Raw genomic sequence first — 15,262 nt, 5'->3', positions numbered from 1 at the left:
AAATCAGAAAACACTGAAATGTACTTCTAGAACTCCTTGCGAAAAACAAACTTCTGATTTTTAACATGCCATTTATCTTATTTATATTCTCTGTTATAACTGTTCTGGTGACAAGCATACCCAAGCACAATCATCTTCAGAAGCATTTTGAAGCTATTGTGAATAAAATTAAACTTTTTAACAAAATACACAAATACTTTCACTATAGTCTGGCCTGAAAATCTTTTTACTTTAAGATGTCTTGGCAGAAGTTCAGCAGGTAACTTTTGGAATACCTCATACACGAACTCAGTGATTTTCATTCATTACTCATGTGACTACACTACTCAAGATCTTTCAGTGTAACAGATTTTGGATTAAATATTTAACATGATGTAGGGAGGGCACACAAATATGTTCAGTAACCAGAAGTGTGCATACAAAGATACATGTGCATATTGTTTAATTTGCATGAGTGTGTGCACATGCTAGGGCAAAACATGTAAATGAACCTCTGCTTTTCCAGGACTTTTTAGTGAGATTTATCACTAGTTGAGGTACCTAAATGCCCTTCTATGAAAGATCCAAAACTGTTTTTTAATTACAGAAGTATTCAAGAAACTTACATTCTATAGACAAATGTTTAAGATACCCAATCATTTATTTTCTCTCTACTTTCACTGGAGAATATTAAAAATAATTTACTTAATCTTAATAGATCTTTTCCCATAGCATTTTAAATCATTAAAAACTATGCGTGTACGGAAATGTAACTCTTCTCTCAATGCTAGCATTAAGGCCTGTATTAGCCAAAGTTCTGAAACTTCATAACTCCATACCTGAACATGATGAACTTGTAGCATGGAAAATAGTTTGTTGAAGCATACACTCAACATAGGTATGGAGGACAACTGTATGATCAGTGGGTTGGTTGAGTTAGCTGCATGTAATCCCCTTAGCAATGAATCATCTGTTCCACTAGGAGACTGAGTTACTAAAAAATTAAACGTTTCAGGAATAACCATGTTAGTTTATAACTGAAAAAACTTTAAAAACCATTAATAATCCTGCAACACTTTAGAGACTAACAAAAATGTAGCTAGTATCATGAGCTTTCAAGGGCACAACCCATTTTTTCAGATGAATGGAGTTTAAGGGGTCCCGGTTCCAACTAAATAGTAGAGAGAGGGGATGGGGAGGGAAAGGAAAGGAGAAAAAACTGCAAACAAAATAGAGTGTCCATTCTAAATGAAGTTGATAGAGTGGCTTTAAGTATCTTAACTACCTGGAGTTTGGCTTTTTATGTCAGGCGGTGGAATGTAGCAGGCCATCCAGTTAAGTTCTTCAACTAAACCTCTATTGTAGGTATCAAACTTGTCAATGAAATTAAGTTCTGCAGATTCCCTTTCAAGCTTGTCCACACATCTATACTAGCAACATGATCACAGGACCTAACCACATAAGCCACCACATCAGAGACTTATAACTGCACATCCACTAACGTGATCTATGCGATCAAGTGCCAGCAACGCCCCTATTCCATGTATATTGGCCAAACTGGACAGTCTCTATAATGAAGAATTAATGGACACAAATCAGATATTCAAAAAGGTAACACAGAAACCTGTTGGGGAACCTTTTAACTTGTCCAGGCACTCATTAATGGATCTCAAAGTTTCCATATTACTACCAGCCAATTTAAAAAACCAACTTGATTTGGCATGAACACACTAATTGACTATTTCAGGGCTACTCATCTTTGGAAGCCGCAGGGGCCACAATGATACTTAAAGCACATGCCGAGGGCCGCAACTTAAATGTGGTTGCGTATACATGCAAATATAGATGCAAATAGTTTTTCACACTGACAGGCATGAATACAAAGATTAAGCCTTAAGCTGCGTTACCGGACCCAAACATGGCCAGTAAGAGCCAGTCAGCACCTTTCAGGCTCTGCCCACAAGGCTACGCAACCAGCACTTCCCACAATGCCCTGGACTCCTGGCACCTCCTCCCTGGAGGCTAGAAACGCCGATACCCTGTACCCATCTTTTCCAGCCAGCCTGTCCGCTTGTGACACGCCTTGCCATTGTGCAGCGTGTGCCTAGTAGAGGCTATGTTCAAAGGATCCCACTCGTGGGCTGTGCGTTGAACCTCACAAACCCAAACCGCACTGCGGGCAGAACACAAACAGGACATAGGCTGCATGTGATCTGCAGGCCATGTGTTGAGTAGCCCTGGACTATTCTTTTCCCATTCTTTTTCTCCTTTCCTTTCCCTCCTCATCCCCCCCTCTTTCTCTACTATTTATTTAGAACCTGGACCCCTTAAACTCCATTCATCTGAAGAAGTGGGTTATGCCCACAAAAGCTCATGATATTATCTACATTTTTTGTTGGTCTCTACGGTGCAGCAGGACTAAAATATTAAAATCCAATATTTTCATGTTTTTTTTGTAGGAAAAGCTCTAACAGGCAAAAAATATTTGTATTTTCTTATCCAGTACTCATTTTTAAATGTTCTAGACATCTTTGAGACAGTGTTTAAGGTACCATCCTACTGGTTACACAAACCTGATGGGTACACCAGGCATAAACATCTTCACATTCATTATTTGGCACAAGACACCACTGAAATAGGCTTTCAAAGGTGTTAACCAACAGAAGTTCTATGGTTTTACTGTGTAATGCAGTCAAACAGAGTTATGGGAATTCCCTTTTAAGCATTATACTCTGTGCATTCGTTCAATCACAGCCAAAAATCAAGCTCTTGAAAACAAATATAATGACTTCACCAAACATGCCTTTTTTAAATAGAGTCTCCAAATGAAACCCATTCCTCTTCCTTATAGTATTTCCCCTATAGCAATAGAACATGATTTTTTATTTTACAACTTGGTAAAATGATTCATACACATTTATTTTTAGTATCACCACGTGAACAATCAATTTACAAATTATTTGAAAAAATCGTGAAGTTAAAGTTAGCAAGCAAACAAGTTTCAAGTGAAATACATGGTCAGTAAGTGAAGAGAAAGATTTAGCAATGTATAGTTACATGTAGGTGATGTGTTGGTTAATGCTTGCAAAATGGAATCAGCCTCCAAAGTAGACATCATTTTCAGCATCAGTTCTGCTTGCTGTTCCAGTCCAACTTCTAGACGGGCATCCAAAGCTAGAGAAAGCATCATACAAGATAATATTTGACTAGCAAATAAACATGTGCATTATAATATAGAATCATAGGGCTGGAAGAGTCATCGAGTCCAGCCCCATGCCCAAAGCAGGACCAATCCCAACAAAATCATCCCAACCAGGGCTTTGTCAAGCCAAGACTTAAAAACCTCTAGGGATGGAGATTACACCACCTCCCAAGCTAACCCAGGCCAGTACTTCACCACCCTCCTTGTGAAATAGTTTTTTCCTAATATCCAACCTAGACCTCCCCCACTGTAACTTGAGACAACTGCTATTTGTTCTGCATCAGTCAATACTGAGAACAGCCTCTCTCTCCATCCTCTTTGGAACCTCCCTTCAGGAAGTTGAAGGCTGCTATCAAATTCCCCCTCACTCTTCTCTTTTGCAGACTAAACAAACCCAAATCCCTCACTCTCTCCTCATACGTCATGTGCTCCAGCCCCGATTATTTTTGTTGCCCTCCACTGGACCCACTCCAATGCGTCCACATCCTTTCTGGGGGGGCCCAGAACTGGATACAATACTCCATATGTGGCCTCACCAATGCCAAATAAAGGGGAATAATCACTTCTCTAGATCTGCTAGAAATGCTCCTCCTAATGCAACCTAATATTCCATTCGCTTTCTTGGCTACAAGGGCACACTGTTGACTCATATCCAGCTTCTCATCCACTGTAATCCCCTGGTCGTTCTCTGCACAACTGCTACTTAGCCAGTTGGTCCTCAGCCTGTAACAATGCTTGGGATTCTTCTGTCCCAAGTGCAGGACTCTGCACTTGTCCTTGTTGAACCTCATCAGATTTCTTTTGGCTCAATCCTCTAATCTGTCTAGGTCACTTTGGACCCTATCCCTGTACTCCAATGTATCTACCTCTCCCCCTATCTTAGAGTCATCCGCAAACTTCCTGAGGGTTCAATCCATCCCCACATCCAGGTCATTCATATAGATGTTGAACAACACCGACGCTAGAACCGATCCTTGGAGCACTCCACTTAAAGATCATTTAAAGAACATTTAAAGATCAAACTAAAAGGCACTACTTGATCTACTATGAGATTAACACAGCTACATATCCAATATTAGGAACTACCAAAACATAATTTTTTTTATTATAATTTGTGAATAGATTCACTGCTCTTTATGGCAGTGAGTGTTAAAAATGTATACCGTATATTCCGGCGTACAAGACGACCTCTGATGTTAAAAAACATCCCCCAAAAATCGGGGGTCGTCTTGTACACCGGATGCCCCGCCGCCGGAGCCCCTCCACGGCTTTGAAAGCCTCGGGGGAAGCCGGCGGCGGGGCATCCCAGGCGCGCCTGGGCTGCGCCCCCGCCGGAGCCCCTCCGCGGCTTTGAAAGCCTCGGGGGAAGCCGGCGGGGGGGCATCCCAGGCGCGCATGGGCTGCCCCCCCGCCGGAGCCCCTCCGCGGCTTTGAAAGCCTCGGGGGAAGCCGGCGGGGGGGCATCCCAGGCGCGCATGGGCTGCCCCCCCGCCGGAGCCCCTCCGCGGCTTTGAAAGCCTCGGGGGAAGCCGGCGGCGGGGCATCCCAGGCGCGCCTGGGCTGCGCCCCCGCCGGAGCCCCTCCGCGGCTTTGAAAGCCTCGGGGGAAGCCGGCGGGGGGGCATCTCAGGCGCGCATGGGATGCCCCCCCGCCGGCTTCCCCCGAGGCTTTCAAAGCCGCGGAGGGGCTCCGGCGGGGGCGCAGCCCAGGCGCGCCTGGGATGCCCCGCCGCCGGCTTCCCCCGAGGCTTTCAAAGCCGCGGAGGGGCTCCGGCGGGGGGGGGGGGGGGAGGGGGGGGGCAGCCCAGGCGCTCCTGGCGGCTTTGCTCCCGGTGCCTCTGGTCTGCTGGGGACCATCTCCAGCAGACCAGGGACACCGGGAGCAAAGGAGGTGGAGGGGCGCTGGGGTATAAGATGAAACCCTATCTTTTAATTAAAAAGATAGGGGGTCGTCTTATACACCCAGTCGCCCTATACGCCGGAAAATACGGTACTCAAAAAAGCAATATTAAAAAATGAGTAGTAATCTGTAAATATATGCACTCGAAGTGATTAACAGAATAAAAAATGTGATATACTATAGCTTCTCTAAAAAAAAAATGCTTCATTTCTCACTTGGTTACCTCTTCCCTAATTTACTTATCTATGGAGCATATGTACAAGCATTATTTTTTTCAGTGGGTCTTAATTCTGGAATCAGAACTGATTTTGAAAATAACATTGAGAGGTATTTCTTACTAAAAGCTCTTTTCCCTACTACACAGTCAATTTCCTATCTCCTGTTTAGAAAGTCAGAAATGATGGAACTCTACAATGAAAGCATGCACTTTCAATCCTTTTCAATTACACTAGTTCCACCTAGAATGTAAAATCTGTATAATCCTCTTTAGTTTACTGTATGAACCTTTGGTTTGCCAGAACAGCAAAATTTATACTCCTGCAAATCTTTGATTTCTGGGGTTCAAACGATGCATTTTAAAATTAAATTAAAAATCACATCATAATTTCATGAGTGGAAGGTATACGCACACTTCAGCATTCCTGCAACCACTAAATACAATACTTTAGGAAAAATATCTCAATATTCCACAAAAGAATTGAAATGAGCCTGTTGCTTGCTTACCTTGAGAGACGGATACACTCACAGTCTGTGATCCATTCTTCTCTGCAGATACTTGTGGTTTTGCAACAGGAATTCCAACACCTCCGATATAAGGGTTGTAGTTGTAAGTGCCATAGTCAGCACCCCAGTAATCATACCATGTGCTGCTTATAGGCTTTACCAAATGAGATAATAAAATGTAAATTATTCGTCTGTAGACTATACAAATGGAAACCATCTGAGATTCTCAAATATATATCTCTTATCTGTACATAGGAAATATATTGTATTTTATTAAACGTAAACTGGAATGCCACATTAAGATTCAAGCAAAAGTTTTCAAAAATTCGTACTTTAATGAAAACTGATGGCTACTTATTTGAAGATCAGGCCACTTATTTCAGTACCAATATAAAGTCTGAAAAACCTAGCTTTCAGTATCCTACTTTCAGAATCTTTGCATCAGCTATTACTTTTAAGTAATAAAATCCATCTTGCACAGATGGATTATACTGTGGCTTCATTTTGAAATTTATAGTATTACACAAAAGACTGAAATATAATCTCTTAATATTACATGGCAAAATTAACATGATTTTGTGTGTACAACAGTATTGCCTGGAGCATCAGTGGAAAAGGCACTGTCCAAAACAGACAAAAACCACCTCTGCCCCAAAAAGCTTCCTAATTTAAGACAATAAGAACTGATGTGTATAATATGCAAGAAGGATGAAGAAATTAAATAAAAGCAATTATTAATATAGCTGAGGTGTGTGTAATTATTTTTTTAAATTAAAAGAACAAATATCAGATTACCCTATTTATTATCCTCATAGCATTTCAGCTGACAATTCAGCATAGTAGAAGTGGGCCTTGAGGATGAATATGAACAGAATAATGTTTTTATGGTCTAGTTCAAAGAGAGCATCCTATACACATGCAATGTGGAAGAAAATGTGATGGTGCCTGTGGAAGTAGCACAGAAAGAGGCTGGCACTATCAGCTGAAGGGCAGGACAACCATTGCATGAAAGAGCAGGTAAGTGAAGGACTAGGTGACATGGAGCAATCAGGAAAACTACTGGAGGGACAAATAGGGGAATGTGGAAAAATTGTAATATGCTCTAAATGGCCAGGAGGATGATTTAGGTGAAAAATTCAAATGAACTTGAAGTGCTGAGGTGATCATTGCAAAGACCAGAAAGCAGAAGTTGAGCCAAAAGATGAGAGCTTGAACAACAGTTTAGTAGTATTTACGAGGGGAAGTGAACTTGGAAATGTTATGAAAGAAAAAGCATTGACCTTATATCAGTGGTTACCAACCTTTTTATACTGTGGACCAGCAAACACATTCAAAACTTTTGGCCGACCGGCAAAATTGTATTTGCATATTTGCGTATTCATTATGCAAATAATGAACATGCACATATGCAAATAAAATTTGCCAGTCAGCCATAAGCCCCAGCCCCCAGAGCCGACACCAACAACCAGCTTCAGCTCTGACAGTTGCCACATGATGGGGGGCTGCTGCAGCTGAACCTGGCTGTTTGCAGCAGCTCTGGGGTGGAAACTGGGGTTCACCTGAGCTCCCTGAGTCCCCCAGTGCCAGCCCTAATCCTTAGAGCCCACCACTCCTCCACTACACCTCAGAGCCAGCCACTGACCCCACAGTCCCCAGCATGCGACACCCCTCCCCCGCCGTGCCAGTCCCCCATCACAAATGCCTCAGTGCCAGCCCCCACCACCGGACACCCCGGTGCCAGCCTCCTGTTACCAGAGCCCCACTGCACCCAACCCCCCAGGTCTCTCCCCAGTCCTCAATATTAGCCCCATCCCCAGAGCCCTGCAGTGCTAGTCCTGCCCCCAGAGCGTGCCCCCTGCCCACTACTAGCCCTGCCCCTAGAGCCTCCACTTGCCAGCTCTCTACCCCAGAAGCCCCAGTGCCCCCCATCAGTCCCCCACCTCTCAGAGCTCCCCAGTACTCACCCCACTCCAAGAGCCCCCCACAGTATTAGCTTCACCCCAGGGCTCCTCACCTCCAGCACTAGCGCCACCCCCCTTCACCCACCCACCAGCTGAGTACTGCTGCCCAGGTCGCGGCTGCTCTAAAGCTGCCATGCCAGGCTCCACATGGCCTTCCCGCCATGCAGCGTACCGTTCTTCCACGTCCGGAAGGAGACCTCACCCCAGTTTGGTTGTTGGCCAAGAGGCAGGGCAGGATACACCTCTCCCAACAGCTGCAACAGGAGGGGAGGCACTGGGCCATGTATCCCAGCCCCACCGCGGCCCAGCAGCCAGTGGTTTGCAGCCTGCCACCAGTCCACAGACCAGTGGTTGGGAACCACTGACTTATACTCTGTCTAATGAAACTGTTTTAGTGCATGAAGTGTAAACTAGGGATGTAAGAATGTAGCCATTTAAATGGGTAACCAATAAGCATGCGCTTATCGGTAAGCCAAATGGCTACAGAGCTACACACAGCTCCCAGTCCGGCTCCCAGTCAACTGCCAGCAGCAACGCATACTAGTGCCTAGGGAAATTTTCAGCAGTTACATGGTTACTCAAATACACTCATTTTTACATCCCTACTGAAAACATATTTAGCTTCTCATGTTGTTACTACTGTGAAATAAAATATAATGTTTAACACTTTCTCCCCTCTTCAACAGCCAAACCAATTGAAAAAGCAACTGGCTCATTTCATACTCTAAATAAACAAGTACGGAATTTTTAATAGTGCTAATGCATTTTAAAGTACATCAAATATATATCCTACCTTTTCATGCCCATGATTGATAATGTTACAAATGAAGTGCAAGAAACTATAAGAAGCAGGTTTTGTTTTTTAAATACTACAATCCAGTATGTGTGGGGGATATTAATTACTACTCTTCTACCGTCTTTATGACATTTAACAGATAATCATGGAGTATTTTGCTTTTATAGCCTTAAATTATATGTAAGTTGCATCTGATGAAGTGGGTTCCAGTCCACAAAAATGTATGCCCAAACACATTTGTTAGTCTTCAAGGTGCCACAAGATTCCTCATTGTTTTTGCTGAAACAAACTAACATGGCTAGCGCTTTGAAAATTAAATTATGGATATATTCAGAGTTTACACTCTTGTCTATCAAAGCTTGTATCTTAACTGCAAAATATTGTTCGTCATTGTATACAACTAAATCAGGTCTAATAACATTAAATAACTAGACAAACACCAGTAAGACTGTATTCTTTTACAGATAAAATTCAGTAGGAAAACTCACGTGGGCCATACCTTGAAGACTTTGGCTGCAAGGGGATCTTTCTCCAAATCAATATCTAAAGGGTCAATATCAACTTCCATCAGGTCTTGTAGTAATTCTAGGTCAATGTCTTTATCTTTTTCCAAAGATGATAGAGGTGGAGCACCTTCGGATGATTAAAACTGCTTTATCATTGTCAAGTAACTGAGCATATACTGTAAAACCAGGCTAAAACATGCTTACTAACTAGTTTTAGAGTAGTGTATACTTATATTCTTTAATATAAAAGATCATTTGAGATCACAGTTTGCTTTGTTTTCATCACTGTAATTAGTAATTATTCATCTTTTTTGGAAAACCCTATAAATCATAGATCAAATCTACCCCAGATTTGTTTCACGCAATGTTTCACATGAACCCAAAGTTATTGTGTCATGAAAAAAACCTTTAAACTTTTTAATGAAAAACAAAAAATATCCATTAGGATAGAGTAATTTTTTTCCACCCAGAAAGATTTTTTTTTTTAATTCAAAATACAATTATTGTGAATTAATGTATGTGGAGCAAAACCTACTAAGTACAGAATGTTAACAGGCAATAAATACTTCTCGTACATCTGAATCTAGAATTCATTTCTATTTCAGACAGATAATTCCCCCAATCATAAACTATGGATAACGTTAAGGGCAAATTATGAAGAGAAAACATTTTTACAAACTTCTTTTCCCCTCTATGATGAGCCAGGAAGGCCACAAAATAAATTAAGTTACTATATAATAAAAGCTATATTTCTATTTTTTTAAATTCAAGTTCCGGTCCAGTCTGAAAGACTTATTAATTATTGGAGAACTGGTAAAATTACTTAAGATGACAAGGAAGTGAAATGATCCACTAAGGTCATTAGAGAATATTAAAAACTTCACTTTTGATTTGAGGACTTAAATATCTAGCCACCAACTGGAAGAAGGTAGTTTTGAAGATTCAACATCCTCACCTGTTCCATTTAGTGTGCATCTGTGGGGATTGAAGGGAAAGCTACTACATATTTGAGAGAGTGAGTTAGTCTGAGTGAGTCTGTCCTAGAAATGTGAAAGGTTAACCAGTTAACCCATAACCATCACCCTTAATAGGTGATGCTTCCTGATTCCAGTTAACCTGGGAGGGCTGCAACAGGCAGGGAGCCGCTCCAGCTCTGCAGGGCCTGCAGTGAACATGGGTGCTCCAGCTCAACCAGAGCAGCCCCTGTCCGTGGCAGGCATGCTGCAGGTAGGGGCTGCTTTTGCCAGGCTAGAGTGCCCCTCCTTGTCTGCCTTTCCTTTAATCAGTTAAGCATCATGTTTAACCGGGTAACCAATTAAACAGATTTTACAACCCTACTCCGTCCGTCTGTTTGGTCAAGAACTCCTCCTAAAAGGTAAGAGCTAGGGCCATCGAATTTGGAAAGCTGCCTCTTTTTATGACTTAAAGCAAGATAAGGGTTTGGTTGTGCAAGGACAATGGCATTAACGTCAAATGTGATTTTTTTTCATAATGCTCAAAGGGAGGGTGCTACTAGCAGGGTCAATTATATTGTGTAATGACCATGGGGGGAGCGGAAGTAAGGGGCCAGAGATGGGTATCAGGACAGCTATAACCCTATTGGGGTAGCAGGGAGCCATGGGGGAAGGAAGCACGGCCCCCCATCAGCTCCTGCACATCCCACACTGCCAGCCTTCCAGCCTGAGCTGTTCCTTACTCGCGCAACCCTGACTCCAGCATCCACATATGCAAACAGAGCCGGCTGCTTTGAGCCCCTCATCATCTCCCAAACCTGACTCCTGCATGCCCCCAACACCTCCAGCTCCCTGCCCACACTCCTGTACACAGCCTCCCCCCTACACACACACACACCTCTGCCCTGAAGGACCCAAGCAACACCAGGTAAAGCTTACAATGTGATCATAAAACACTGCTGAACAACCAACATCAGAAACCAAAAGGCTCCTGAAGGAACCTTCCAAGTCTTCCCACATTCTATATGCCAAAAAGTGGCACGAACCCATTTGTTTTTCTTTGCAGTTCATCTTTCAAGCCACCTCAAATCAGCTGGAGGCCAAAAATTTAGGTTTGGATACCTTATGTGCAACACAAAATTAGTTTCACAATACTTATTTAATTTGTTCTTATTTATTAGTGAATTACTCTGAAATTTTATGTGTAGAGAAATATGTTCAAGTTTTCTTCATCAAAGATTTTTCAAAACAGAATTTTTAGCAGAATAAGTTTAGTTTATGAAGAAATATTAATTCTCTAAAGAGAAATAGAGCCTTTTCAAGAAGAGGTATGTGAAATAGCTTGAAAGTCAGGCTTTGCCAAATTTTTAGCTCATCTTATGAAGGCCATTATACTCCTCTCTGGTTTCTTGGACATCTTTAGATTTGCTTTATGCCTACTGGTTCCAAGAGCTTAGAAAGGGTCAAATGTGATACCAAAGTGAAGTAACATTCTACCTCACCATCTGTACCATCTGAGAGCAGAGCTGTCAGAGGAAATAGCTTTAGAATCTAGATAAACCACTGTTCTGTTCTATAGAGTATTTCGTAATAATTAACCCTTTTGTTAATTAATTCCACACAAACAGATTAGTCATCAAAATGCAAGTGCGTCCCAAGTTTACAGACCTATTTACTATTCAGACATCGCCAAGGAAGAGCTTAGACATTTAGCACATTGAATTTTCTAGTTCATCAGCTCATTAGCAATGAACCACACTCCTGAATCCACAAACACCAACTTTCACAATTGCTTCTTAAATGAACTCAGCAAGGAAACAACATCGAGTACGAGATATTAGTGTATCAACAATAGCAGTTGACAATACTGAGTGGCCAAGTTGAAATACTATACTAATTCTAAAGCAAGTGCTAAAGCTTACAGATGCCTTTACAGATGGTAACTGCAGCCCACGTGACCCTGATATATGACAACTCAAAACTTCACCAAATGCCTTATTAAAATTCACACAGAAGTAATTCTCTTAACTACTAAGTTACTGTGCATTACAGAACGGAAAGTTTGTGAGAATTCAGGATGAAGCAAGTGTTAGAATTCAGAATGACGCAAGTATATCAAGCATTTAAAATATTAACTGACTATACAAAATTCAACATTCTATTTTCCTAAATATCATTTTAATCTAAATAGTATCTGAATGTTCACCTGCAATGTCATGTGTCAAAGGCTCATCTATCGTTTCCACTAACTGAATTGTAGACTGCTGAAGAGAGTCATCAGAGTCTGCAGCAGACGCTCCTGCATCTTCTCCCATGGCTCCTTCCTCCATAGCTTCAGCAGCTATTGTTGCCAATAGTTCTCCTACATATTACAGTAAGCAGACAACTCCTTTACCAGTTCAACCTGTAGTCTGGCTGCAATACTAATATCTGAGCTTACTAATCTACATTTTCAAAACTGGATTTGCAATTTTGGGTGCTTAATTTGAAATACCCCCATTTGAAAATCTGAACTTGAGAATATGCCCAATAGCTTCTGAAAGCAAGAGGTCTATCAAAAGTTTCAAGACCAGTAATCAAAATCACAAGTAATTTCTGAAAATGAAGACTACAATATTAAAATTAAAGTATCTGAATGTTTCATTTACACTAACATCTTCATCTTTCATTAGCTTATGCACATTAGCAGACTTTTCCATGTTTCACATAAGAGAACCAAATAATTAGGGGGTACATTTCATCTCAATGCATTTTATTAAAAAAATCCCACATTTTAACCAACCTGCTAGAATGTCCTGCAGCATACAACTCAGTGAATACTGGGCCCATGCTCCTCCCCAAGAGATATCTCCTCTATTAAAATCAGTCCCAACCAAAAGCAGCAATAGCCTTTCGAGCTGAGTTTCATTCACAATCTCACACAAATGAATGGTTGGTCTTGTAGCATTTGCAATTCTAGCTAGAACCTGTAAAAGAATTTCAGAAACACACAAATTAACAGATTTTCCTAAACATCCTAAACAAAAGAAAAAACATGAACATGTGGACTATACTACAACAGAGTTAAATTTGTATATGTAATGTCAAGATTTATTGCTCCAAGTCCAGCATGACCATCATGAGTAATTAAGGGCTTGTCAAAACTGCCAGGGAGATCATGCAGCGGGTGTTGATTAAGCAGGTCTAGTGAATACGCTCAAGTAAGTTGACCTAAACTATGTTGACTCCAACTATGTTCTTCGTGTAAATGGAGTATCGTAACTTAAATGGACTTACCCCAGAAATGAAGCTGAGACTGACATCCCAAATAATGCGTTTCTCCAGAAAAATGGCAATGAACTCCAATATTGCATATCACCCCACTTTATTTATACCATTTAGGTTTTCATAAACAAATATACAAAAGGAGGGAAAGGCTGAAGTAGAATTAGATTAAAAAAGAATCCTACAGAAATATAAATTCCACCCATATAAAGCAAATGCTTGGTACTTTTTTGGCAACCACATAAAAAGAACCTTTCAACTTTGGACCTATCTTGAGAGAAATGGAAATTGCTTTGCAAAAGCTCATAAACAGACAGCCATGAAGCTACTCTAGCCAAGTTCCTCAGATGACAACAGTCTTTTCTGTTTGCAACGCCAAAAAGGAATTGCTGTGGATGCCTCTCCTGCATCTAGGATTGCCAAGTGTCTGGTTTTGAACCAAACAGTCCAGTATTTGAGCTTGCTGTTTGGGAAACAAATTTAGAAATTATAAATGAGAAAATATAAACATCCAGTATTTAAGTAAGATGTAATGTAGATTGTGATGTAATGTCAACTGCGTCCAGTATTTTTGTTGAAACCATCTGGCAACCCTACCTGCATCAGTATTACAGAACATGGGGGGAGTAACAGAGGGATTGAGGGAAAGAAAATCTCTGGTGTCTCTATGACTGTACATGAGAACTTGTCAACAGTGCTGTTTTCAAGAATTTCCTCACTTTTCCCATGTTTTCTCTGAAGGACAAACAGAAGGGGAGAGCAAATTCTTTGTTTTTCATGCGAGTTAGCAGCCTTGGCTTTAGCCTGGTCACTCTCTATTTGCCTGGAGCTCTCAATCGTTACCACCACTTCCCCGGGAATTAAAATATGCCTGGATGAAAGACTTCTGTTTCTTTGGCTCAGGGTTATTATTTATCACTTACTCTTCATTAAGTCTCAGAGGGGTAACCATGTTAGTCTGTAATTAAAAAAAATTAAAAAAAAACAATGAATGGTCCTGTAGCACCTTAGAAACTAACCAAAAGCAGATATTTTTTGGTTAGTCTCTAAGGTGCTACAGGACCATTTGTTGTTTAAGGTTTTTTTATTAAGTGTGAAGCTAAAGCTCTCCAAAAGGAGGGTAGGGTCTGGAGCAGTTTAGGGCTTCCTCCTGCACCCCATGTCTTCGGGGGTTTTGCCTTTTAATGGGCAACTGATCCCACAAGGACAAGCTTCTTCTTGTCAGGTGTGCCCTCTTGGATCTTAGCCTGTATAAGTATAGGACCCCTGAACCCTCATATTTTTCACCCTCTGAAAGTAGTCTAGAGAGCAAACACAGGTGAACATTCCAGAACAGCACCAGATGCTACTCTTAAGCAGAGGAAGAAGAAGAAAGGCCAGGCCTCTGCCAATTAGATCTCCCTTCAATACTCCATCTAGGAGGATCCCACATCGGGAGATAGATCAGACTGCTGAATCTCATGATCTGAACAACTGACCTGCCCTTACAGAGGCATCTAAAGGACTTTGGCCTGCTGGTAAAAAGGATAGGTGGGGGCCACTTACTGAATGAGCCCTTTTCCTTGCAGAGAAGATGGTCAGAGTGCTAGAGCAGTCATAGCAGAGAGACTAGCTCTTAAAAAGGGCTTCTTACTCTTTGTCTTCCTCCATGATAAAGGAGAAGGAAACAAAGAATGAGCTTGGAAGGTAATCCCTTTCGGAAAAACAAAAGACCGGATATTTCAATATTCAAGAGTAAGAAAAATACATATTTTTGCTTACTGCTACCACCCTATAATCAGATTTGAATGTTAGGATCGTGATGAAGACAGGAGCACTTGACTGCTATTCTTTTTGTACAGCTGTTGGCAGAGAGTTTAATACAAGAAGGCAAAGAATCTGGTCAAGCCCTGGAGCCTGTGGACAAAACTAAACTTTTCTGGTATCTGAACAAACTGAGGTACAGTCCAATGTTTACAAACAGTGACAGTGTGAGGATC

At 41.5% G+C, this 15,262-nt stretch overlaps 1 protein-coding gene across 1 annotated transcript in view; it reads right to left on the bottom strand.

Moving 5' to 3' along the window:
• The window catches only part of BIRC6 (baculoviral IAP repeat containing 6), a 343,022-nt gene that overhangs the window by 199,884 nt on the left and 127,876 nt on the right, over nucleotides 1–15,262 (bottom strand). The window contains exons 36-41 of the mRNA XM_075924970.1: nucleotides 12,802–12,985; nucleotides 12,226–12,381; nucleotides 9,060–9,193; nucleotides 5,804–5,957; nucleotides 3,037–3,153; nucleotides 819–973 (exon numbers count right to left, since the gene is read on the bottom strand). Coding sequence (XP_075781085.1) covers nucleotides 819–973; nucleotides 3,037–3,153; nucleotides 5,804–5,957; nucleotides 9,060–9,193; nucleotides 12,226–12,381; nucleotides 12,802–12,985 — 900 coding nt within the window. The remainder of the gene's footprint in view (nucleotides 1–818; nucleotides 974–3,036; nucleotides 3,154–5,803; nucleotides 5,958–9,059; nucleotides 9,194–12,225; nucleotides 12,382–12,801; nucleotides 12,986–15,262) is intronic.

Source organism: Pelodiscus sinensis, chromosome 3 (assembly GCF_049634645.1).
Source record: "Pelodiscus sinensis isolate JC-2024 chromosome 3, ASM4963464v1, whole genome shotgun sequence".
Lineage (NCBI taxonomy): Eukaryota > Metazoa > Chordata > Testudines > Trionychidae > Pelodiscus > Pelodiscus sinensis.
Note: the sequence above shows the minus strand (reverse complement) of the source record. Positions and strands in the feature narration are given on the sequence as shown.